This window comes from Vanellus vanellus (assembly GCF_965231255.1).
Source record: "Vanellus vanellus genome assembly, chromosome: 9".
Taxonomy (NCBI): Eukaryota; Metazoa; Chordata; class Aves; order Charadriiformes; family Charadriidae; genus Vanellus; species Vanellus vanellus.
In genome coordinates this window covers 8742210-8766191 of record NC_138914.1, presented here as the reverse complement: position 1 = coordinate 8766191, position 23982 = coordinate 8742210, and the positions used below count along the sequence as shown (strand labels likewise).

At 43.2% G+C, this 23982-nt stretch overlaps 1 protein-coding gene across 1 annotated transcript; it reads left to right on the top strand.

The window, feature by feature from the left end:
• Window positions 1-8084: 8084 nt before the first annotated feature.
• Window positions 8085-23814, top strand: IL5RA (interleukin 5 receptor subunit alpha; the record flags this gene model as incomplete). Its single annotated transcript, XM_082487943.1, has 10 exons — window positions 8085-8166; window positions 9500-9645; window positions 10246-10384; window positions 10896-11028; window positions 11104-11294; window positions 12275-12420; window positions 13057-13192; window positions 16461-16557; window positions 21520-21601; window positions 23559-23814. 10 exons carry the CDS (start codon window positions 8085-8087, stop codon window positions 23649-23651), a joined length of 1245 nt encoding a protein of 414 aa, XP_082344069.1. The 3' UTR covers window positions 23652-23814.
• Between the last annotated feature and the right edge of the window lie 168 nt (window positions 23815-23982).

Here is a 23982-nt window from a genome sequence, read left to right as displayed (position 1 = left end):
GTGTGGAGATACATAACTACTTGAAAGGATGTTGGAGTGAGAGGGGGTCAGTCTCTTCTCCCAAGGAACAGGTGATGGGACAAGAGGAAAAGGCCTCAAGTTGTGCCAGGAGAGGTTTAGGTTGGATATTAGGAGAAATTTCTTCACCCAAAGGGTTATGAAACACTGGAACAGGCTGCCCAGGGAAGCGGTGGAGTTGCCGTCCCTGGAGGTATTTAAAAGCCAGGTAGACGTGGTGCTGAGGGGCATGGTTTAGGGGTAGTTTGGGCAGTGCTGGGTTGATGGTTGGACTTGATGATCCTAAAGGTCCCTTCCTACCTAGACAATTTTATGATTCTATTCTATGTATAGACAAGATGGGATAACACAGGAGTCCTGGGGATTTGGTACAGTTCAGGGGGGGTCAGTTCTTCCCTCCTCACAACTGTGCTTTCACTGCTGTGAAATTACTGAAATGTCACTGCATTTGGCCAACTGCACATCCCAGGGCTTGGGAGAGCTGGGGCTCTGGTCACTTCTTCCTGTACTGCTTCTGCGAGGAGGCATCTCGGAAGGGTTCAAAGGAGTGGAGCCTGAAGGAGGAGCTCACCCAAAAGCGAGTTAATCGGGAGCATGGTTCCCTTGGAAGCCTGAATAAACCTCTGTCTTAGCAAAAAGAGTGCTGTAGGTTTCTTGGCAACTGGGAAGAAACATCACACAGATCTATGCAGCCTCTTAAGCACTTCAGAAATCAGCACCTTGCTGCAGACAGGAGAATGCTTATGAGAACAAAAGGTGGCTTTTTGGAATGACCTATTCCAAAAAAACTTCTTAGATCTACAATAATGTAGTCAGACCTGTGTAAGAACATAACTTTTTCTTACACTTTTTTTTGGTGACTACTGTTCCTTATTAGATTCCTGCTTCACCTTCAGAAATTGTCTCTTTTCTACAGAAACATTTTGCTGTACATGTCAGCTGTATGCCCAGTAATTAGTTGTTGATTCAGAGACATATGGGCTGGCCTGACCTTAGGAGGTCACCTAATTGATCTCTTCCTGATGGCAGGATTTGATTATGACTCTCATTCCTGATTGATGTTTGTCTATAGATGCTCAGTGACAGATTTTCTTTCAGTCCTTGGGCGCCTGCTCCACTGCCACCCTATCCCTAACAGTGAAAGCTTTCCCTGATATCTAACCTGAATTTTACTTGTCCTTATCTTCTAGTCCCAGCCCAACGGACTTGGAGAGCATGTGAAAGCCTTAACAAGTTAAGTTTCTCCACAAATCTTCCCTTGAGTTGTTTCCTCGCTTTTTAGGCCCCTGTACTATCCTTTGTTGTGTACTGGCTTCTCTTCATCCTCCATGGCTTTCTTAAGCATGGTATCTGAGCAGGACGCAGTGCACGTGAGTGGAGGCTTTATCAGTGCTGTGCAGAGCGGAAGGATTACTTCATGCGCCTTGCAGCGGACGCTGGCTTTTGGCTGGCTTGGTGTGCCTTTTTCACATGTGCATAACATCGTTGATTCCTCTTCAGTTTATGACCCTCCAAAACACCAGACCACTTTCTGTGCAACAGATAACTGATCAGTTGATAATTTATTATTTATAGCGAGTAATTTACAGTTGATAGTGCCTAAATGCAGTTGAGAGCTTGTCCAGATTGAACTGCACCCTATTTCCACCAATTTGTCAAGAACTTTCTTAATTCTAGTTAAGCCTTCAAAGCACTCACCTCTCCCAGCTTGGGTCACCTGAAGGTTTAATAGGGTTCTCTGTACTTGCAATCCAAGGTTGTTAATGAATGTAAGTCATTAGCCGCTTTCTTGTCCTTCCTATAGCTCCATGACTCCACTTGCTGAGGAGACCAGCTGCAGTGCAGGTAAGCCTGCACTGGGGAAGGGGATTGGGAGTGAAAAGGGCCGGAGCTGTGAAGGAGCGCAGTGAGCCAGCTCACCGCTCGCTTGGCAAGCGGGCAGCCAGAGGGTGGACCCAGGGCATCACCCAGGAGCACGGTGGAAGGGCAGACCCCTGAGTGGGTGAACGGACCAGGCCAGCAGGGCGTGACAGGTTGCACGGAAAGGCGCTGCAACTCCACCAACTTGGTGAGGCAGCCATGGTACCAACCCGGCAGAAAACCGTGGCCCCAATGAACTGTGTACGCACCAGCTCTGATGCTGCTTCGCAGACGGAGCTCCCGTGCAAACACGTTGCCACCCAGGCATTGGGCTGCTGGGTGTGCCCTGCTCTCAAACCAGAGTCGGACGGCAGTAGTGCGCATGCCTGTGGCAGTGTGCCCAGGTAGAGGAGCTGCTATGCTTAGTGATGGAGCTCAGGGAGGAGGTAGGTAGGCTGAGGGTTATCAGGGAATGCGAGAGGGAGATGGATGCCTGGAGTCATACCCTGTCTCCCATGACAGAAACCCAGCAGGCAGTCAGAGCCCCTTCTACGGAGAGCTCCCACTCCTCTCCCCGATCGGCTGAACAGGGTAGCGTGGAGGATGGGGCAATGCTGAGATGTTCCTGCCCAATGCAACGGGCGTCACAGGCACATCTGTCCAACAACTACCACACCTTCTGAAGTCCCATTGCAGAACAGATGCAGTGCTGTGCAAGGGGACTTGAACAACGGTGAGGATGATGATCCTTCCAGGTTGGAGGTATCACCGAGGCCTAGTCGGACGACCCCCCGAATCAAAACTGCCTCAGTAAAAAAAAACAAAAGACGGGTTATTGTAATAGGGGACAGAAGACCCAACATGTAGACCAGATCCACTATATAGGGAGGTTTTCTGCCTCTCTGTGGCCCGGGTTAGTGATATTAAGAGGAAGCTTCCGTCCCTGGTGCAGCAATCGGATTATTATCCCCTTTTAGTGTTTCAGGTAGGCAGTGATGATGTAGTAAGAAGAACACCAAGGGCAATGCAGAAAGCTTTCGGGGCCTTGGGACGACTGGTTAAGGGATCGGGAGCCCGAGTCTTGTTTTCTTCTACCCCTCCAGTTTCAGGGCATGATGAGGGGGTTAATGGGAAGAGCCAGCAGGTCAATGACTGGCTCTGAACTTGATGCTACCGGCAGGGTTTTGGGTTCTTTGATCATGGCCTGATTTACAGAACACCAGGCCTGCTGGTAGCAGATGGGAAAAGCCTGTCTCACAGCGGGAAAAGTAGTCAACATGGATTCACCAAGGGGAAGTCATGTCTGAGAAATCTGATAGCCTTTTATGATGGTGTGACTGGATGGGTGGATGAGGGGAGGGCAGTGGATGTTGTCTACCTTGACTTCGGCAAGGCTTTCGACACTGTCTCCCACATCATCGTCCCAGGCAAGCTTAGGAAGTGTGGGTTAGATGAATGGACAGTGGGGTGGATTGAGAACTGGCTATCAGATAGAGCTCAGAGGGTTGCGGTTAGTGGTGCAGAGTCCAGTTGGAGGTCAGTAACGAGCGGTGTCCCTCAGGGGTCAGTACCGGGTCCAGTCCTGTTCATCAATGACCTGGATGAAGGGCTAGAGTGTACCATCAGCAAGTTTGCTGATGACACAAAATTGGGAGGAATGGCTGACACGCCGGAAGGCTGTGCCACCATACAGCGTGACCTGGACAGGCTGGAGAGTTGGGCAGAGAGAAACCATATGAAGTTCAACAAGGGCAAGTGTAGGGTACTGCACCTGGGGAGGAATAACCCCATGCATCAGTACAGGTTGGGGGCTGACCTCCTGGGGAGCAGTTCTGTGGAAAGGGACCTGGGGTTCCTGGTGGACAACAGGATAACCATGAGCCAGCAATGTGCCCTGGTGGCCAAGAAGGCGACTGGCACCCTTGGGTGCATAAAGAAGAGTGTGGCCAGCAGGTCGAGGGAGGTCATCCTTCCCCTCTACTCTGCCCTGGTGAGGCCGCATCTGAAGTATGGTGTCCAGTTCTGGGGTCTCCAGTTTAAGACAGGGAACTGCTGGAGAGGGTCCAGCAGAGGGCTACAAATATGATGAGGGGACTGGAACATCCGTCTTATGAGGAAAGGCTGAGGGAGTTGGGTCTTTTTAGTCTAGAGAAAAGAAGACTGAGGGGGGATCTTATCACTGCTTATAAATACTTCAAGGGGTGGTGCCAGGGGGATGGGAACAGTCTTTTTTCAGTGGTGCCCAGTGATAGGACACAAACTTGAATATGGGAAGTTCCATCTTAACATGAGGAGGCACTTCTTTACTTTTGCTGTAGGTGACCCTGCTTGGGCAGGGGTGTTGGACTAGACCTCCAGAGGTCCCTTCCAACTCTGACCATTCTGTGATTCTGGGATTCTGTGATTACGTATAGCCCAACTTTCTGTGGGGTTTTCTCTAGGCCCTTGGGTTGGTTTCTGCTGCTTGTCCTGATGTAATCCTGTGTTACCCAACCCTGTGGATCACAGCTCATAGCTCTAAACACAAGGTTAGGAAGGTGGTCTTGCTCTGGTACTGGTAACTTCTCAAAATACCACTGGTGTCCACATGGCTGTAGAGCAACAGCATTAGACTAGATGGTATAAAACCATTGGACAAAACCTGCGTAGTTTTCCAGCAATGTTTGGATTTCATTTTCCAGGGGATGGAAAACCTGCAATATCAGCTGTGATCGGTAGATAGTTGTCTATAGGTTATTTCTTTGCAGTCAGTCCTTAAACATTCCTCCTCTTGCAAAGTTATTAGAGAATTATCAGGCTATGGTATATAATTACCACTTAATAAATAACGTAAAACCATTTCTGTGCTAAACTGTGTGCTTGTATGGAGCCTTCCATCCTGTGGTTAAATCTGTAGTTCCCTTTTTCAATGCATGCTTGTCTAACTTATCATCTGCCATCATTTCTGAGTACCTATCACATTTGTACTTGAAAGACAGCAGTTATAAAAGAAACCCACAGGGAGATGACCCAGAGGACATTTGAACAAACGGAGCAGACTCTTCACAGAACTTTTGAGACTCTGAAGATATCCTCCTGGGATATCTGTTGCGGTTTGGTTTTGTCTTGTTGTGCTTTGTTTGAAGACTGCAAATGTCCCGATTTTCAAAGTCAGCTTTGCCTTACACTGGGAAATGCATCTAGAATCTGCTTCTGACCAGTTGCCTGTGAGATAGTGGGACACGTCAGCTGTAAGTAAGAAAATTGTTACCTTTTAGAGGCCATTTTCTGTGGTTTGGATTTCTACTGTCCTTTAAGAAAAATACTCTTTACATAGGGAATATAGTCTTTACCTTCTGCTTGTTACTTTTTACTGTATATAACCAAAACATAATATAATCAAGGCTTTAATTTTTCCCTGAGAACATACTATATCCATTTTTGTGAGGAGCTCTTGTAGATTTCTAGTTAACATCTTCACTTGAATACACTTATTTTGATTCTCTTTTTAGTAATTTCTTAAATGAAACAAACAGGGTATCACAGACTGCAAGGTGTTCTTATAGGTTGTGGCCTTACACAGCTATGGAAATACCTCTTCCAAAAGCTGTATTTTCAATCTTAGTCTCATAGCAAGAAAAAGAAAAAAAGCATTTTTTAAAACAAGGCAAGAAAAGATAAACTTCAGGGACAATAACTGAAAACTAATCTATATTACAGTAACATTTTATATCCAGTTACAAATCAGTAAACTGCTGCTCAGAAAATAGATGTGTGTCTAACACTTGCATGCTTTTAGACAGCAGAAGTACCTTTGGAAAGGTCTTTAGGATCTTTTCAAAAGTATAGGGGAAAGAATGTGCCCAGGAAGAATCAGAATTCCTTATTTTTTGAGGACAAAGTGAAAAAAATCCATAGTACCCCAACCCACTTTAAGTAAACCCAAGAGAGAGCCAGCTTTTAAAATTATATTAAATGCCAGAGGAGTCCTGAAACCAACGTAGTGACATTACTCAAGTTAGCAGATGTGATTCTCAAGCAGTGGTAAAACATGAGGCTTTTCAAAGTTTTTTTGTGTGGTTGTTTTTTAATAACGTAGTGAAATGATTGCCCTTTTTTTTTTTTTTTTTTTTTTTAAAGTGAGTGCTCTTAGCAGTGGAATTACTGAAGATTCTTTTCCAAAGTCTCATAGTTGTACCCAATAAAGCTTTGAGTGCAGCTGGGTAAGCACGAGCTGTCCCTCCGTCTCTCTTCTATGCAAGTGGAAATGGCCTTTGGTGAGTTCTTGTGTGTTTCTCACCGCGGTACCTCGTTCACATTACGAGAGCTTAATCTACTTGAAACTGCTTATTAGCTGCTCGTTTTGGTTGTAGGTGGTTGGTGGGAGAGCTGCCATGAATGTGGCGGGTAATGTTAATAGACAGGTAGGAATGCAGATACACACGCATGCATAAAAGCACGTGCACACACGTATGTGTGGTTCAGAGTTGTTTTCTTGGCAGAGTTGTACTGGGGTTATTGCTAGCATGAAAATGAGAAGTTGGTTTTTATTTTCAGGGACTTGAAGTTGATAGATTTTTACTTTTAAATAGAGAATAAAGGTTATTAGTGTATTTAATACTCTCATCAGGTAAATGAGCTATATGGTGTTTTTTGAAGCAGGAAAGAAAGCCTGATCCCACTAATTAGTACAAAAGCATATTGGAAATTTGTGTCGTGTTCTAGCAGTTCTTTTAATTAGTTTTTATTAGACAAAGTGGTATAGGTGTTGCAGAGGTGGTCAGAGATGAGGTGCCATTGTAAACTTATCTTCAGTCCACATAATGCCCTCCAGAGTAACATAATCATGTGAAGCAGGGGTCTGCATGATGTTCCAGTGAGAAAATCCAAAATAATAGACTTTTTCGTGAATTGTAATGCAATAGAAAATAGTCTTGGAGGCATGTTGTAGGCATAAATGTATGGTGTAAAGAATAATTACCTGATTGTTTGTGATTTACATACATTCTGGAAGAATCAAAATGTGTGGCCAAAATGTCTTTCAATAACCCAACATACGTAGAAGCAAACCCTGACTTCCCAGGAATAATCCATTAGCAAACTCTAGAGGTTCAGTTAGCCTCGTGCACATTGTGCCTAGCAGAATAGTAGATACATACAAAATATCAATATAGATAATGAGTGGACTTGGACACTGTATTGTAGATTATGTGTCATTTTAATGAGCGCAGCATTCATACACCATTTTGAAAAATAGTTACCGTATAGCAGAAATACTCCAACTGTGATCAATTGGAGTGCTTCCAGTCCCTGGGTTATTTATTGGAGGTTCAGGGAGAACTGATGGGTTAAAGACGCTTTCTCTGCTCATTACCATCTGAAAATATTATGTTTTCCATACAAGCAATTGCTGTAGTGCCCCAGGGAAGTAGTGCAATTGGGCTGGGAGGGGGTATTTCTCCTCAGCAAGAACATTGTGGAAAGCTGCTGTTCTGTATTTCCATGTTGTTTATATTAGGTTATGCATGAATGATTACACACAGATTTTTTTTCTCCCAGTACTTCATGAAACAATCTGTAGGAAGCATAAGAACATGCTGGTTTTAAGCATTAAAAACAGTCATTCATTTAAATTAGAAACCAACAAAATAGTTTCTCTTACACCCAATAATTAACACTGGAGAATTAGCCTTGAGGTGAGCACTGACTGCTTCTTTAGTGAGCTTTATTGAAGTAGAAACTGGAAAGTAAATTCCAATAAGTAGCCATTTTTATATATAATGGCAGCTAAAAGTATGGTTATTTCTGTTCTTGGAGTAAACGGGATTCTTCTGAAAGCCAATATACCTGAACCCGACTCGCTCCTCTCCATAGAGAGATGTTGTAAGTCCGTGACTGCTGCCCTGAACATCCACACTGACAATGTTTGAAACCAGTAGCTTTTTCAAAGAGGGCTGGCAAAAGCAAAAGGAGCAAAATGAAATGTGGTTGGTGGTACTTATCTTGAATTTAGGTATGACAAGATGGATTTTCCTGCAAGGAAAGGAGAAGAGTCCCTCCCCTGCAAGGTGGCAGTTTCATTCGTTTGATCATGTGGATATACCCAGCTCCATGGTTTGTGTGCTTAACGCTTGGGCTTGTGTTAATTTTTAGCTGTTGGCCTCTGTAACGTGGTGACAAGGCACATATGCTGATACATGGCTCTTCTTATTTACCATCTAAACATTATGGCCAGCATGATGAGAGTTTTTCTGATCCTTCTTTGGACAATGAACTTGGTTCAGGCGAGTGTACCTCAAACTGCAGGAGGTAAGGCGTTTTCCTTCTACCAGTGTGTAACTTTAGCACCAGTGGGCGACCAGGGCCCCTCTATGTGTTGGTCAAATGGGCTCTTCTACACATGAATAGTTTTATGGCATGCCATGATTATGGGACCACAGATGACCATCCTGTGTTAACATGCTTCGTGGGACAGTTGTACCCTGTCTCCATTAGATTGCTCCCAGCCAGTGCCTGAGAACTGCTTTGCTTTGAGAGGGAAGAACCATGAGGCATGTAGAAGCAAGCTGTGCCGTGCCACTTGCCCTTCTGGGCTGGACAGTAGCTCCTGGCCTGGTTTATTCAACAATTTCATCCAGGCAGAGCAAAGGCATTATTCCAGATAGAAATTTTACTTCCAGGAACAAAACTGCAGAAACATGGCGACACAAAGCATTGCTGGCATAATCCTGGTGTATCAACAGCCTTAACGGTGACCTATTTTGTTGGCATCTCCCCAAGGAACATTTTAAGAGAAGCAGTTCAGGGTGATTTGTGTTGGGGTTTTCTGAGCCTTTATGAGGCAGTTTTCCTAATGCAAGGTGCGTACCTGAAAATTGAACTAGTGGGCATCAAAGGTCGAAATCATGGAAGAAGTAAGGTCTGATTGATGTCCCTCAACTGCCTTGGAGATGGCAATTAAGGGAGGGCAGGCTCTGAGAACTCCAGAAATGGAGGGGAGTAGACTGATTATTTCATTGCCTTGCTATTTATATGCTAACATTTTCCCCCAGCATGAAATCTTCTTCATTTCCATATGAGCTCCAGGAATCCCTCCTGCCCTGTCGTTTTAAATTATCATTCCCATCCTTCTATGCTTTCTTCCATTTGTGCTTAATTCCTCTGTCCATCATTTTGTTTCTTCTCTCACATAGAACTTCGTGTGGCTGTCAGCCTTCTCTTAGAAAGACCCCACATTTGCTGTTCTGCAAGTTTATGGGAGTGAGAATTGTTCGTACAGTTGATCGCTTGATCAGCCCTGTTTCAGTACAGCTGTCTAGTGTCTATGTGGCTATGAGGGTCAAGTCGAAAAGCCTGAACCTAATTAACAAGCCAAATGTAATATATCATTGTGATTTTCAAGTTGAAACTGTTGTAAAAATTCATTTTTTTAAGCTAGATTTTAAGTAAACTCTTATTTGAAGATGATTCAGTTGGTATTTAAAGATATATTTCAAATATTAGAAACATTAGAAGCTGTTGAGAGAATATGATATTTAAATGAAATGATTTGCTCGTATTGCTCATTGCTTGTAAACAGCTATTGCTCTAAACAATTCACTGGATTACTATGTTATGAATGTTTTTGTTTTCTCCCTTCCAGTTCAGGTTTTCCCACCTGTTAACTTCACCCTTACAGTCTCTGCATTGGCACAAGTACTTTTACAGTGGAAACCAAACCCTAATCAAGAACAAAAAAACTACACTATTGCATACGATGTGAAAATCCTAAGCCCTGTGCCTGAAGAGGTAAGGTAAAAGATCAGCCCAGTATCCTAAGAAGGTTAAATTCCTGTTGAGTTAAACATGTTGCGCCAAAACAGGGTGCAGTAGGCGTGATATATCTCTTGAACAATTGGCGTATTGAATCACTTGTTCTCTTATATCATAAATACTTTGAGCACTGGAGAGATTCCCTTTCGGCCGTGCTTATCGGTACAGCTCTGCTGGGACAAGGGTTAGCCTGGGAATTGGCAGTCTGCAGCGTTCATCCTGGGGAAAGCTGGATACTGGTTTTAAGTGGTATTGCTGCTTGTTCAAGGCAGCTCACTTAATTCACATTAATGCCAGGGTATCATTAAAATGTCAGACCATGTTTCATGACAGCTGTATGCTGTAGACAAATTTTAGGTAAGATGAGGGTCCTGCTGTCTTAAATGAGAAACCTTACACAGTTCTTGTGTGGGTTGTCCGGACTCTCTAGCTTTATATGCTTGATATAAGCAGCTACGTTAGCTGCCTGGTTTGTCTCTTTGCAAAGGCAAGGTCAGTCTCTGCAGGTCCCTTAATTCAGCTTCCATCACATGTAGTGCTTATTTGATTTTTTTTCTTTTAATTTTTTGTTTCAAGTATGATACAAAGAAGACTCACAGTATCCGAACAGCTGCACTTCACAATGGTTTCTCTGCACACGTTCGGACGTTACTTCTCCATGATGAGCTTCAGATGAGAAGTGACTGGGTGAAGGAAAAACTCCCGCCTCTGCCAGGTAAGAAGAAATGCAGGGGAGGTCTGAATTTTCTGTTCTGCCCCAGTCTGTGGACTAGACATCAAAAGGTGACAGGTTTAATACTTGAAAAATACAGCATTTCCCCCCTACCTGCTACACTGATCTTACAAAACAATTTAGTCCAGGCCTTTCTCTACTGCTGTGGAGCCTGGAGTACAATCTGGAGGCGCAGAACATGGATAACCCGTGTAAAATGTTCTAAAAATGCCTTGCTAAGGCTAAGATAACCTACTTTCATAAACTTTAGGATATTAAAAGATCATGTTACCTTAGTGTACATGAAATATGTAATGGTGCTGTGTGGTACTGCTTTACTTAAACTGTTTGGGAATTTTAATCTATCCATAACGGAGACACCTGTGTGATAAGGAAGAGATTTGGGTACAATAGAGGTAGATATAGTGGACCAAAGACTGTAATCAAAGTGTTTTAACAACATGAATTTCTTACGACTTTTTTCTTTCTGCTTTATAATTCCTTGACTCTCTAGGTGCTCCAGAAACGTCTGTCACTAATTTGTCCTGTGTTACTCGCATCACCGTTTCTAGTACTGTTTCTCTCTTTTGCACGTGGCTTCCTGGCCAGGGGGCACCAGAAGATACCAAGTACTTTCTATTTTACAGGTTGGTGTTTTCTCCCATTTTAGTCAGCAATGAATTTCTTTAAGAGCATCATGTCTCACAAGTATTTTAATTTAGGTATGAGACATACACTGAAGAATGTCAAGATTATATGAAGGACAAGTGGAACAGGAATACTGAGTGCAGATTTTTAGTGACTCATATTGATCCTGAGGAGGTTGACAAACTCATTGTAATACACATTAATGGGTCTAGCAAGTATGCTACAATCAAGCCTTTTCAGCAGTTATTTAACCAAAATGCCATTGGTGAGAGGAAATACATTTATTTTTTTTTTTTATTAAAAATGTCTAGCAGGATTGTCAAAAGATTTATGAGCGAGTACTACTGGATTGAATGATTCCTGATGCAGGTGAAAGTATGTACTGGTTTTGTGTAGACATCTTAATGAAATCGGAAGAGATTATAGGACAGAAATGGATGGTTGTAACTAACTTTGATTTTAATAATGTATTTTAAATGATAGAATGACAAAAAAAAGAAAGCTAGAAAAGACAATTAGTTATTCTGTTTGTTAGCCAAAGCATTATTTCCAATATTAATTGCAATTGATTTAGTCAATATACCTTCGAGTATACTGTTTACTACCTTTTATTTTACAGCCTTTCTTTAAAAGGAAAAAGACAAATTATGTTCAAGATAACCACATCCTTTTAAAGACTGTTGAATAAAAGGTACTATCAGCCATGACTGTCTATCATCTTTCACCTACCCAAATAATTTATTTTCTTTCATTAGTTCCATGCCTTTCACTTTTTTGCAACCAGATAACATTTCCCTTTTTCATGGCTTCACTAAGATAAAATAGTTGACATACTTTCTTCTTAGAAATCATCCCCATAATAGCTGCTGATTCATTCCTTTGAATTTGTTCCAGTTTTCAGTAACTTTCCTGGCTACATCTGGGCTTTTTCTTCTTGAAAATAAGTTTTTCTAACTGTTCTATCATTAATTTTTTGCTTTTGTGAAAATTAATCTAATAAATCCCCCTGCTCCATAATCTAGTTTTCCAAAACTTGTAAGTGGATTTTTAAAACTGTTTTCCCTGAACTATTTTCTCCAATACAGTTATTCCTTCTAAATCCTTATCTTTTGTGTCCAAAATATGAAATAAAATCAAGGGTTATAGGTCCTGCTTGGAAACACTATCAAATTATAAAGTGCTCCAGTTGTTAGTATTTAATCTTTGTTCTATAAATAACTTACCAGTACAGTTTTCTTTTCGTAGAGAAAGTGAATGTTCCCAGAAATGTCACTGTATTCTTAGAGCAAAATGATCTCCTGGCCACATGGGAGAAGCCAATTTCTCCTTTTCCTAAAGAATGTTTTGAATACGAATTTTACCTCTTCAACTTGAAGTCAGGTAACAAGCAGGTAATTGCGTCTCTGATGCCCAAGTATTACATAGCATTCCTGTCTCTGAGCTGACTGCTCTGTATAGCTAGAATTTGCCTTTATGCAACCTGGTGAAAGTCCTCATATTCATGGATGTTACAAATTTTAAAATATTTAAAATAAAACCTGCTATTAGTACACTTTTGAACCTGTGCACTTTTGGTGAAACTTGTGTCCCGTTTGCGACTAGGGTTCAGCAAAACCAAAGTCTCAACAATTTTCATATTTTTCCTCTTTCTGGATGTTGTTTATGTCTGCAACAAACTATCCCCAAGAAACCTAGGAAAGCAGGAGGACAAATATTGGAGTTACTCAGTTTTATGCATCTGGGTTCAGAACAGTAAGAGGATGGACAATCCAGAAAATCCAGCATTAAGTGTTGTAAGGAAGAATGCCAAAGTGAGGCATCTTTCAAGAACTTACCTTGAAGTATTGGTGTATTATTAGAGAAATTACACCTATAAAAGTAGAGATCTTCAAAAGCAAGGCCAGATGCTCACAGTTAATCTAGTAAAGGTGTTTAAAAAAATAAAAAGAGAAATGTGATTAAAGTTTGTTTTCTGAATTGTTTAGTCTTAAGTAATCTGTGATGGTACAATATTGTTTTCCTAACAGATACTGAAAATATCCTCAAATGACTTCAGATTACGGATTGATGTTACCAGCAGATATTCCATTCAAGTAAGAGCGAATCATCACATATGTTGTACGAGAGGATTTTGGAGTGACTGGAGTGAAATTATTTATGTTGGTAAGAATGACATGCTTCTGTCTTGTAATGAATATTATTACATTGCTGGAGAGCAGATGCTGCCTAATCATGAGCATGCACAACACCAAGTAATTTTAACAGAAGCCAGGAAAATAGGCATTTGAAGGAAGAAACTGACTTGTTAATGGCAAGGGGAGTTAAATCTGTGTTCACTAAAAATAAAATCAAAATATCTCCCAAGCAAACTTTTGGACATATGGAGGGGTTTCTATAGACACAAGTTTTTAAATACTTGTGTTTTCAGAGACTGCTTTAAACTAGCTTAAGGCCTAAGTTCCAGGTAAGGCCTTATAGTTATGTTACTTCTTTAGTTTTTACATGCGTTCCCATGGCATGCATCATGATGTTCATGCTGGAAGTTAATGTGAGTGATCGTGTCAACTATTGCTTTACTGGAGCTATCTGAACTCTTAAATGTTGGGGGGAAAAAATATAGAGCATGGATTTAGCATCTTTGGAACAGGATAATTTGCCCCACTATGTTCTCTATTTCCTGCTTGCTGAACATGTTTTTCTGGAAATAACAGTTTCTTTATCACAGCACGTTATCAACTGTTTCTTCTTAAACATCCTCCTTTGCTCTTATCTTTTGAGTTTCTTAACTTCCTGGTTTTCACTTAAAAAAAAAAAAAAGTCCCTTACACTCTCCTGTTTACTATACTTTTCCCTCTTATATCTATTTGCTAGTGAATGCAAATCTGCTGGTGTTTTGCCTCCTTACTCTAACACACCCCCTTGGGCAGAGAGGCTCAGCAACCTGACCACTCACCTGGGGCAGGGGGGGTTAACCAAACATCTTATTAATTAAGAAAACTGGGCCTGTTTATTATTCTTATGCACATATCTGGGAAATATTCTAAATGAGACCAACTTTAAGACCAGTAGACCTCTTCTGAGCCCATATCCTGAGAAAAACACTGGCTTAGACTGCCCGTCCTGGAGCAGCAATCCTCCAACTTTGCTCCAAACTGAAACACAAGTCTGGATCCTTTCTTTGAGTGGCGGTGATAAAGCCCTGTGAAATGCAGCCATCCGCTGCCAAAGTGGGTATTGTAAAACTCCACCTTGATACCAGCAGTCTCTAAAACGTTTTTTTAGAAGCATTGCAGTCAAACAAAGATAGATAAAAAATCATCAGTGCAGGCAAGTGGGCTGGACAACTTCATTGATCTTAAAGGTCCCTTCCAAACTAGACGATCCTATGATTCTATTCTATGATTAATTACGCACGGCTGCCCAGAATGAATCAAATCTGTGAAGCTGTGGGTATGTGTCACTGCCGGAGTTCACAGTTTAAGAGATCCACAGGTCAAGTTTGGGGCTGAGAAGTACCTCAACAGTACATTTGTGCTGTCCCGACTCTGCTTTCCCAGCACGGCTGAAAGAGTTGAGGGCCCCTCTATGTCAGCTGGAGCACTTTTGGTCTGTCTCTGCTGCACAGTGTGATGATGACCAAGGAACCTAGAAACATTGCCCTTTCGGACTACTCTACTCATGCACTGCACATATCAAATATGGAAAATTGATTCTGATGGCTAAAAAAACCACCCAGTTAGTCTTCCATAAAAATTTACTAAAATCTCAAAAATACCCAGGGACAGGTTCACTTACTTCAGTTTTTCTTATGAAAAGGCATTTTTAGAGGTTTGTTGCAGTTCATTGACACAATACTGGTTACTGCATAGGTCGCTGGGTTTCAGTAGGTACTTCAGCCAGTCTCATTAGCATTGCTGTTAACTTGATCTGTGGCCCCAAGGAAGTGTCTTCTGTTCCCTCTGTTTCATGTAGTATGTGGACACCTCTTGTGCCGGTTTACTGTGGTACCTGGTTCCTCTGGGCACATCTGGGAGAGAGAACCGAGGAGGAGCGTGCTGGGCAGGGCCCCACAGCACACTGCACAGCCTCTGCAATTGCTGCTTCTCCCACACCTTACTCCAAGTTGCAGTGAGACGTAGTTTTGCCTGATCATGCCTTTTTGAGGCCATTGCCAACTGACATAAGATGAAAGAGGTACTTAGGACCCTGCCATTTTTCTTTTGGAAAGTGGAGACACTTCCCGGCCATTATGCTGGGAGGCTTAAAATTGGTTTATGGGACAAATATTTTCCACAGTTTGCTGCGCCAGTCATCCTCAAGACTTACATGAAACATAACTTGTTGGCAGTTATATCCTAAATCTTATTTTCTTGAAAGAAAAGCGATAACCCTGAAGACAGAATAAACTGTCCTAACCCGTTAGTAATTGCAAGGTTGCCCGTGATGCCCATCAGGGTGGTATGGCGTAGCACCAGCCTGCTCATGGCGTCATCCCTGTGCTGCTCTTGGGGACTGCTGTGCAACCACAGCCGTTGGCGGAGGCAGCAGGCTCAGCTCCTCATTTCTCAAACAAGCCTGGCCACAGTTGAACTTTGTTTTGTCTACAGCACCAACAAACCCAATGCTCCTGCTGCTGGCCAATTTGTGGCCTTTCAATTACGTGATAATGGCAGTGCTGACACCTTGATGCATAGGACAGGTAGTTATCATAAGCACATGGGGACTCGGCAGCCCTTTGAAAAGGCAGTTCAATGTAAATATTTTTGCTATATGGCATAATGTGGCACAAAATAACGGTCGAGGTCACTGAGCAATGCCTTTTCAAAACAGAAGCATTGACCTTGGTAGAAATATCTGTGTCTGCTCACAGGCAGAGGCAGATGAGAAATTCTTGCTGAGGAAATGTATCAGCCACCAGCTCGCAAGAAAAATGGGGGGTTTTGATGTCATTTTTACAGGCAAGTTTATGAAGCCAGAGAAATGCAGTTCCTGGCTAGGAAGGATTAACAGGAACGAAGAATGGTTTAATGGAAAACAAACAGTTTGTACCTGAGATTATGAACAGGCAGTGTCTTTGCTGAGTGCCGGTCGTGTGCTCGCTGCGTGGCATTGTATGTCTCAGGACAGCAGCTAACGGACCGTATCGTCCTTCTGGTGGGCCAGGCTCCTCACGCTTCTCAGCTTGTTCTCTCCTTTACATCAAAATGAAAGAAATTTATTGTTGAAGTGAGAAAGTCAGTTCCATGGAAATTGCTCTTGAAGCTCTGTGTTTCGTTTCTAATTCTAGATGCCAAGTCTTCATTGTTTGCGTGTTAATTTGTGATCTGAGTATAATCACATAAAACAGCTGATGAAATCTTTTGTAAGAGTGTGTTTAAAGTAACCTGCACCAAAATAATATATTTAATTTCTTTTTTTTCTTGAAATTCAGGGAAAAACAAACTGGAGAATCCCATAGCCTGGATTCTCACTGTGCTTTGTGTGTCCACGTGCTGCATGTTCCTGCTTGTTGCTATAATATGCAAAATGTAAGTATCATTGTCTTCTTTTTCATTACAGTGTAACTAAGGAGTAGGTGTTCCACAGGTGTGGGGGGATGTTACAAGCTTTGCTTAAGTTTAAGAAAGGGCACCGAGTTTGGTATTCAAGCATAACTATACAAAGCAAAAGTACTGCATAAGTAATAATCAGCCTCATTAATTATCGATAATAATATTCAGCAAAAGTGGTGGGGTAAGAGGGTTATTCAATTTAGTCTTAAACAACAAAGCCATATACTGAGTGAGGCGAATTTGTTAAAACTGTATGTGTCCTTATCTTGTTTCTTCACTTAAATGGATCTGGTTGGGTGAATGATTTCCCCAGGTGGACTCTGTCTTTAACCCTGGTGAAAGCAGCTGCGAGCATCTTTCAAGGCTAAAATGTACAGGCCAGTATTTTGTCAGTCTTGGCTCGTTCAGCCCACAGACCTACACTCTATACTGGGCTCTGGCACGTAGTCTGGATTTCAGTTGACATCAAGGAGTGTGGTAGATGCTCTGAAGAGGTAAAAATTCAGTGCCTTTGTGCTTGCTGCTCCTCTTGACCTCTTAACAGGAGCAAGTGCATTGAACTAATGTTTGCTTTGAGTTTTTGAACTATTTGTTCAGTTTACTTTTAATTACTACAGAGGCTATGGATGCCATGTAGTAAAACCAGATGCCATATAGCCAAACATCCCAAAATGCGCTGTGAAGAAACCCAGATACACTTTGGATTTCTGTAGCTGTGTCTAGTCAAATCATAAGTGGTGACTTAAAGAATCAATGTAATTACAAGCTTCTCCCCTGAAACACGCATCAAGCAGCAATTATCAGTCCACAGTAAACACAGCTCCCAGTAATGTAAGTGCTGTCCTCGACTCTGCTAATTTCTTATTCATCTCTTTAATGCCTTTTAATTTATTGGTCATCCTGATGTGTCCTTGGCTATTTTCCTTTCCATACTACATTTTGTTTATCAAATAAAGGTCTTGTCTGCAGGAATGTTACATTAGAATAACTGTTGTTAACTCTTCCTAAAGTGTCTGGCGTCTCTGATAACCTGTTCTTAAGTCAATTTAATTAGCATAGCAGGTCTCAATAAGCAATCCTTTTTGGAACAAGGTAAATTAACTCCCCAGAGAGTTTATTCATGTTGTGCTTTGGATGCACTTGTTCCCAGCTATGCAGCATTGATGTATTGGTGGAAATCCCCAAACTACTCTTACTCACATCACTGATTCTTTTATGGATTGACCTGCCTGCGTAGCTGTAGGTCCTCCACTGCTCCAGCAGTATCTTCACCAGCTCTGTCCTCTCTTTGGGCCAGCAAAACACCAACACCAGTTAGTTTGAAAACCAATTAGTAGCAGTCATACCGCTCCATGTTTTTGGACATTGTGCCGTTACCCCCTGTGGAGGTCCTGAAACAGATATAGGGGAGAAACAGGTATAGAAGAAGAGTTATACTCAAGGACCAGCTTGAAGATTCTGTATTAATGCATTTTATGAACTTCAATACATTAGGCAAATTTAAGCTAACTTTTCCAGGTTCAGCTGCTTGATGATACTTTTGTTGCTTCTAGGAGTTTCTCTCTCCCTGGCTCGTATATAATTCCCTAGCACCCAAAGGCTTATTACATCTTTGCCAAAATGATTATGATTTTGTCTGTCTGCTGTACTGCATTTCATGAAGTTGCTAGCTTTACTCCACCATTCCCAAGCTGCTTCTTGCTCAGTGTCCTTGCCATTTCTCACTGGGAAGTGCAAGAGGATGAAATGCAGTGCTTAGCCTGCTCATTTGTTGTATCTGCAGATATTAAAAAAAAAAAAACAGAAAAATAGAACAGGTTCCCTAGATCACAGTTTCATTAGTACTCTCAGTTTTTACTGCTCTTGAAAATTCATGAAGTGTACTGTGCAATTCAAGCCACAGAATCATTTCAATTTTCATACGATTTGAAGCCATTATAAGGAATTTCATTATTCCAAAGAGTTCTATAAATTTTTCTGTGTGCTTCCTGGTGATTGCAGGCATCAGCGATACAGACTACCGTTTGGGAGAAATGCTACAAGGCAAAGTAGCCCTTTGGGACTGTTTGGATAGTCTTTTCCCTTCACTTACTTGCAGTAGCTGATGGGGTTACTGTCTTGATAAAAAGCACTATTGAATGTTTTCCTAGTTTCCCCTCTCTCTTTATGAATGAGCATTTTCTGTACTTCCTTAGGCTGTGCCTTGGAATAACATTTTCTCCTGGAGGTGAGTCCACAGGAGGATGTAGTTAATAACTTGCTCCTGGCTGCTCTCCAGTTAATTGACACGAGGACAGTCAGTAGCCCTCCATACCCTAACATCAGTGTGGTCACCCCAACCTCCACCAGGTACCCCTCCCTCTTTTGCACCCCACTCTGGTCCTCGACCAGCTGTCACCAGCCACCCACTACAGGGAGATCATTTGGAAAATGTCACAGGGAATCTCGAGGGAGGCAAGACACCAGCAAAGGCACTCTAACACACTGTGAAAACATTTTATCAGTCTCATCGTAGCAGTCAAAAGAGGGAAAAGAAGAACTTGCTCTCTTACTTATTTCTCTTTATTTATCTTTGGCCTTTTCATGTCACAGCCTGTGGGAAAAGTGGCAAATTTTGGAAAGACAGACACAGCACAATAGCTGGATGCTCTGAAACACCGAGTTAAGGCATGAGGGTCCTGTGGGGTGTTTCCAAAGCCTGAAGGTCCAAGTAGCACTAATGGAAAGGGCTGTGCTCTAACCTATGTAGAAGCAAGCAGAGATGACTGGAACACTTTTTGTGACAAGATATTTAATCACATCATAACTCCAACTTTTCAGAGTCCTGCAAAAAAGAACAGGACCATTCTGAGGGCACCACTGTCACCACCCCCACCAACGCCTCACTGCAAAGACTCTTGCACCTGAGAGGCCAGCAGCCCCCACGAACACAAGTGTGCTTCTGCCTCATTCTGTTGGGCGTTTGTGCACCCCTCCTTAAGTGTTTCTATTCCAGAAATGACATGTAACATGCTTTTTGCTGACTCAATAAATAATTTTGGTACGGCTCCATCCAAATCTTTTCTTGACAAACAGTATAACTAGAAACATGCCAATTCTAAACAAAACCAAATCTTGTTGGCTACGTTGCACAGCAATAGCATAAATCAAAACCCCACTCAGAGCTGAAATAAGATACAGGTGAAATTGTGTGGCCTCCAGCACCTTCCTCCTGAAAGGCTTGGCAGACATGATGGAGTGCAGAAGCCATGAAGGCAACAGTGCTTTTGAACCTCACCTGGGTATGGTCACAAAGACCTAACCCTTCGCAGGAAAGCTGGGAGGCGTAGAGCTGATGCCAGGAGCTGGAGTGTTAATATCGGCACTCAGCCCAGTCCCGCTCTTGAGTTACAGCAAAGCCACGTTACTGACCCACTCTGCTGGTAGTGACCACAACAGCCTGACTTGTCCTCTGCAGCCAGCAGTGGTTGGATGCATTCAGCATTTCAACAAAGGAGATGGAAACGTCTCCTAAAGGCAACTCACAGCCTGCTTTTCCTCCCCATATTCCCACTTCTGACTGTACACCTCCATCACTAACCCTCATCCATGTGCAGCAATGGGGAGACATCCCATAGCTCGCTTGGTCAGGTCTGTCGTGTGAGCAGTGGTATGGCCCTTCCCTTTGTCTAATATTAGTTAAGCATAAGTGTCTCCTTCAAGGCAACAGCAGCTCAGGCCAGGAAGGTTTAGCTCCAAACTGATAGTCACAAAATATTATTCCACCTCACCTCCCTGGTTAGGAGGAATACTAGGATAAAAGAAAACTTGATAGAACTCCGAAAGCTTTTGGAAAAAGAATAAGAACATAAGTGTTCAACTAAGCGGACATCAGCCAGGAAAATTGCCACAAAATAAATGAGGAAGAGGAGCAGATCTGCCCTTGGTCCCAGCAACTAGGGCTCCACACCTTGACCAGGTCTCTGCTTCATGGATGTCAGGCTTGTTCAACAGAACAGCCACTAGATACTAATTCTGGGCTAAATCCTATAATCTTCCCTCAGGCCAAGTTCACATTAAAACCTGGGCCTATTTGGACATTGTGCTCTCCAGGGGTAGAGATAGTGAATACATTTTGGGGATTGAAATGTGAAGTCTGTACTCTGGGATATATCAAAGACAAGAAAAAGTTCACTCTGCAGCATTTGCTATCACAAAAATACATATGCCTGTATGCTTGAGCCAGACTAAAGAGTGTCAGGAAGAGAAGGAGGATCTCAAAGGGTGTCAGCAGGATGAGTTATTACACCGCTAAGCAGAATCGTTTACTGTCAGCCATGTCTGGTCCCGTTCCTTGCCTCCTCCTTGTTCCCTTGGCGCACAATTATTTGCAGTTGCTCTCCCACCATGAGACACAAGCAGATTATGTCCAGAAACCAAAGTCTGAGCAAGAAGCAGCCTGTCTTGAATGTCCAAACAAAGTAGATGACAACATAGCCCTTGGGAAGAACGTTGAGTACAAACAGACAGATCAGAGCAATTAATTTGTCTCCCAGACAGGCCTACTGCTGGCCGTTAAAAGCCGCGGCGATGCCCCCTTGGATTGCACCTTCCACCCCGGCTCTGCTGCGGCTGCAGTGGGAGAGGCGGACGAGGGAGAGTGTCAGCCCACCGCCTCTTGGCCATCCGCATGTCCCCAGGGTCCAGAAGTGTGCTGGTAGGAACAGCACTCCTGGCCAGTCCTCAGGGTGTGTGCTGGTGGACCCTTATCCATTACTTTCACCCTGTTTGAACCTGCTGCTGCCCTCAGATGCTGATGACTGAATGGGAGGGGGAATGAGGGCTGGCAGTGTGAGGAGATGTGCCTTCTCGCGGGGCTAAACACATGCTGCTCGGTCGGATACGTCATCATTAGTAAAAGCAATTCCTTCACATCCCTCCACTACTTTTCTTTTGCAGAAACCATATATGGCGTAAACTGTTTCCACCAATTCCAACTCCCAGCAACAAATTCAAAGATCCCTTCACAAATGACTATGAGGTAAAATAACATTTTAGTCACTCTTTCTATTTTTTTTTTCTTTTTCCTCTGACTAGAAGGAACACTTGTGTTTGTGTGTTGCTCTTTCCCAGTAAAGCTGGGACCGTGTACCTTGTTATTGCTCAGTTAAAGCCATTTGACCTATAAGAATTTCTAATATCCGTATTAAATGGGGGCTGCATTGTCACACGTGTTGTGCAGAACATGCCAAGTGGGAAATTTGTGGGTGCAGTTAACATAACGATATGCACAGCCCTGAATATGAGTATACCATTGAGTTAGCCATCAAATTTAGCAATTTGTGAGGCTGTTTTTGCAATCCTAACTGCTGTGGTGGGGTCTCACCTGGCTGTGTGGCCACCTCTGCCGAGGACAGGTCCCAGCCTGCAATAGCTCTGGTTCTGTCCTTGTTTATAGACAAAATATTTTGGGGATGGTTAAAAATGAATAAAAGTATTAAATGCTATTGTCGAGTGCTTTTCTAATATGAAGCTAATTTCAGGCACATGGTGCCGTGCCCATGGCTCTGTCTTTTGTACGGAAATGCGTTGCAGTTGCTCCTACCACGGAGCACAGCCAGGCAGATGCCTCTGCTGTGGCAGGGACTGGAGGTTGACTCCTGGAGAGCTGAGTTATTTTGTGAAATCTAACAATGGGGAATGTTCTGGTCCTACTGTTAAGCTGGTCTTAAGCCTTATTATGTTTGCTGTTACTTCCTGATAAATTTGCCTTAGAGATAAGATAAAGCTCCTCATTGTCTGCTCAAGGGAAGTGCTGCTCAGTAACTTGATTTTAACTCGTCCCTCTTAGAATAGAGGTTTGATTTTTTTGGGCGTTGTTCTTATTCCGTAGTCTGGTCAAGGAAACAGGCTTAAAAGATTATCATATAATGTTTGTTCACTGGTGTAAAATAACACGACTTAGGGTATCACAAATAAGAATATGAGAAATAGCAAATATTAACACTGCAGCTAGAAAATGTGAGCTTACAACAGCTGTTTCACATGATCAAAATCAGCATTGCCTTGTATTTAGTCGTCTCTTTATTTAAAGTGAGCTCAGTGTGGGTAGGTGATACTGGCTGGAGGTTTTCTGCTGGCACCATGGCCGCAAGGGAGGTGGCAGCAGCGGGGAGAGGTGACAGCAGCGGGGAGAGGTGACAGCACAGCCATGATGTCTCTGCTGAGATCACCCGGCAGGGTGAAACCCCCAGCAGCTGTTTGTTCTGGGCATTCAGTTCCTAAATTCCGAGTGTAAACAGCGGGGCGAGGTGACGAAAGCCCAGCGCGGTGGTGGCAGCGCGGCCCGTGGGAACGGCGCTCAGCCCCGAGGAGCGGCTCTGCCTCCCACCACCCCTACGGGCTTCCCAGCAGCTGAACTACTGCTTTCTGCTTCCTTCTGCGCGTCACCCCGTCCCTGCACACCTGCTTGCACAACTCTGCTCAGTACCGAGGGGTCGGGAAGTGGGCGTTACTGCTGTGTATTCAGAAGAATTCACGTGCTTCCTAACACGCCTTCCAGCTCCTCCCGGGGCTCTTCGTCCTTGGCTACAGAGGGGTGTCTGGTGGGCAGCCCTGGTCAACTGCCATATGGAGAGCCTCCCAAATGGGAAATTTGTGGGTGCAGGGGACTGCTGGCCTGAAGGACAGAGCGATGAGACAGAACTTCAGTGGGAATGTGAACTTTCTGTCAAAATTCTTGTTGAACCCAGTGGTCTTTCTTGGCTCTTACCTCACAAAAGGTTTTGGGTGAATCCCTCTTTAAATGCACCAACTTGAAACACTGTGTTTTGCAAAACACGTTAAGTGAGGGCTTTGCAGCATTTGTTTCATGACGAATATTCAAACACAGGCTTAAAATGATATGTTATGACTCCTCGCTCTTAATTAGCGCAGTTTAGTTGATAACCTCAGTTTACCTCCCAGCTCACCAGCTAAAAGCCGTGTTTGCTTTCCAGAGAGCACGTACCTGCACCAGCGAGACGGAGACTGAGTTCGGCAGCTTCACTGAAGATCTCTACTGCAGTGCCCTCGACGACTCTGTCTTCTGAGAGGCTGCGGGGCTGGCGAGGCTGCGCAGCCCCGGCACGTCACCCAGCATTGCCGGAGCGGGCTTCGTGTCTCCTCCGCTGCGGCGGTGTTTCCAACCAGGGAGGAGGACTTGCTTCCACGAGGTGCCGTGCGTAATGTTAAGCTGTTAAACAAAAAGTCCCAGTTTAAGCAGGATAGAAGTACACGGCATATGGGCTGTGTAGGAAAAAAAAAAAAAAACATTCTGAAAAAGAGCTAATGGATTTCTTTCTGGTTGACAGCTTAATCTTTGGGATTTTTGTTTTGTTTTAAATAACTCTGACAACTCAAGACGCAAAATGCAAACTGGGA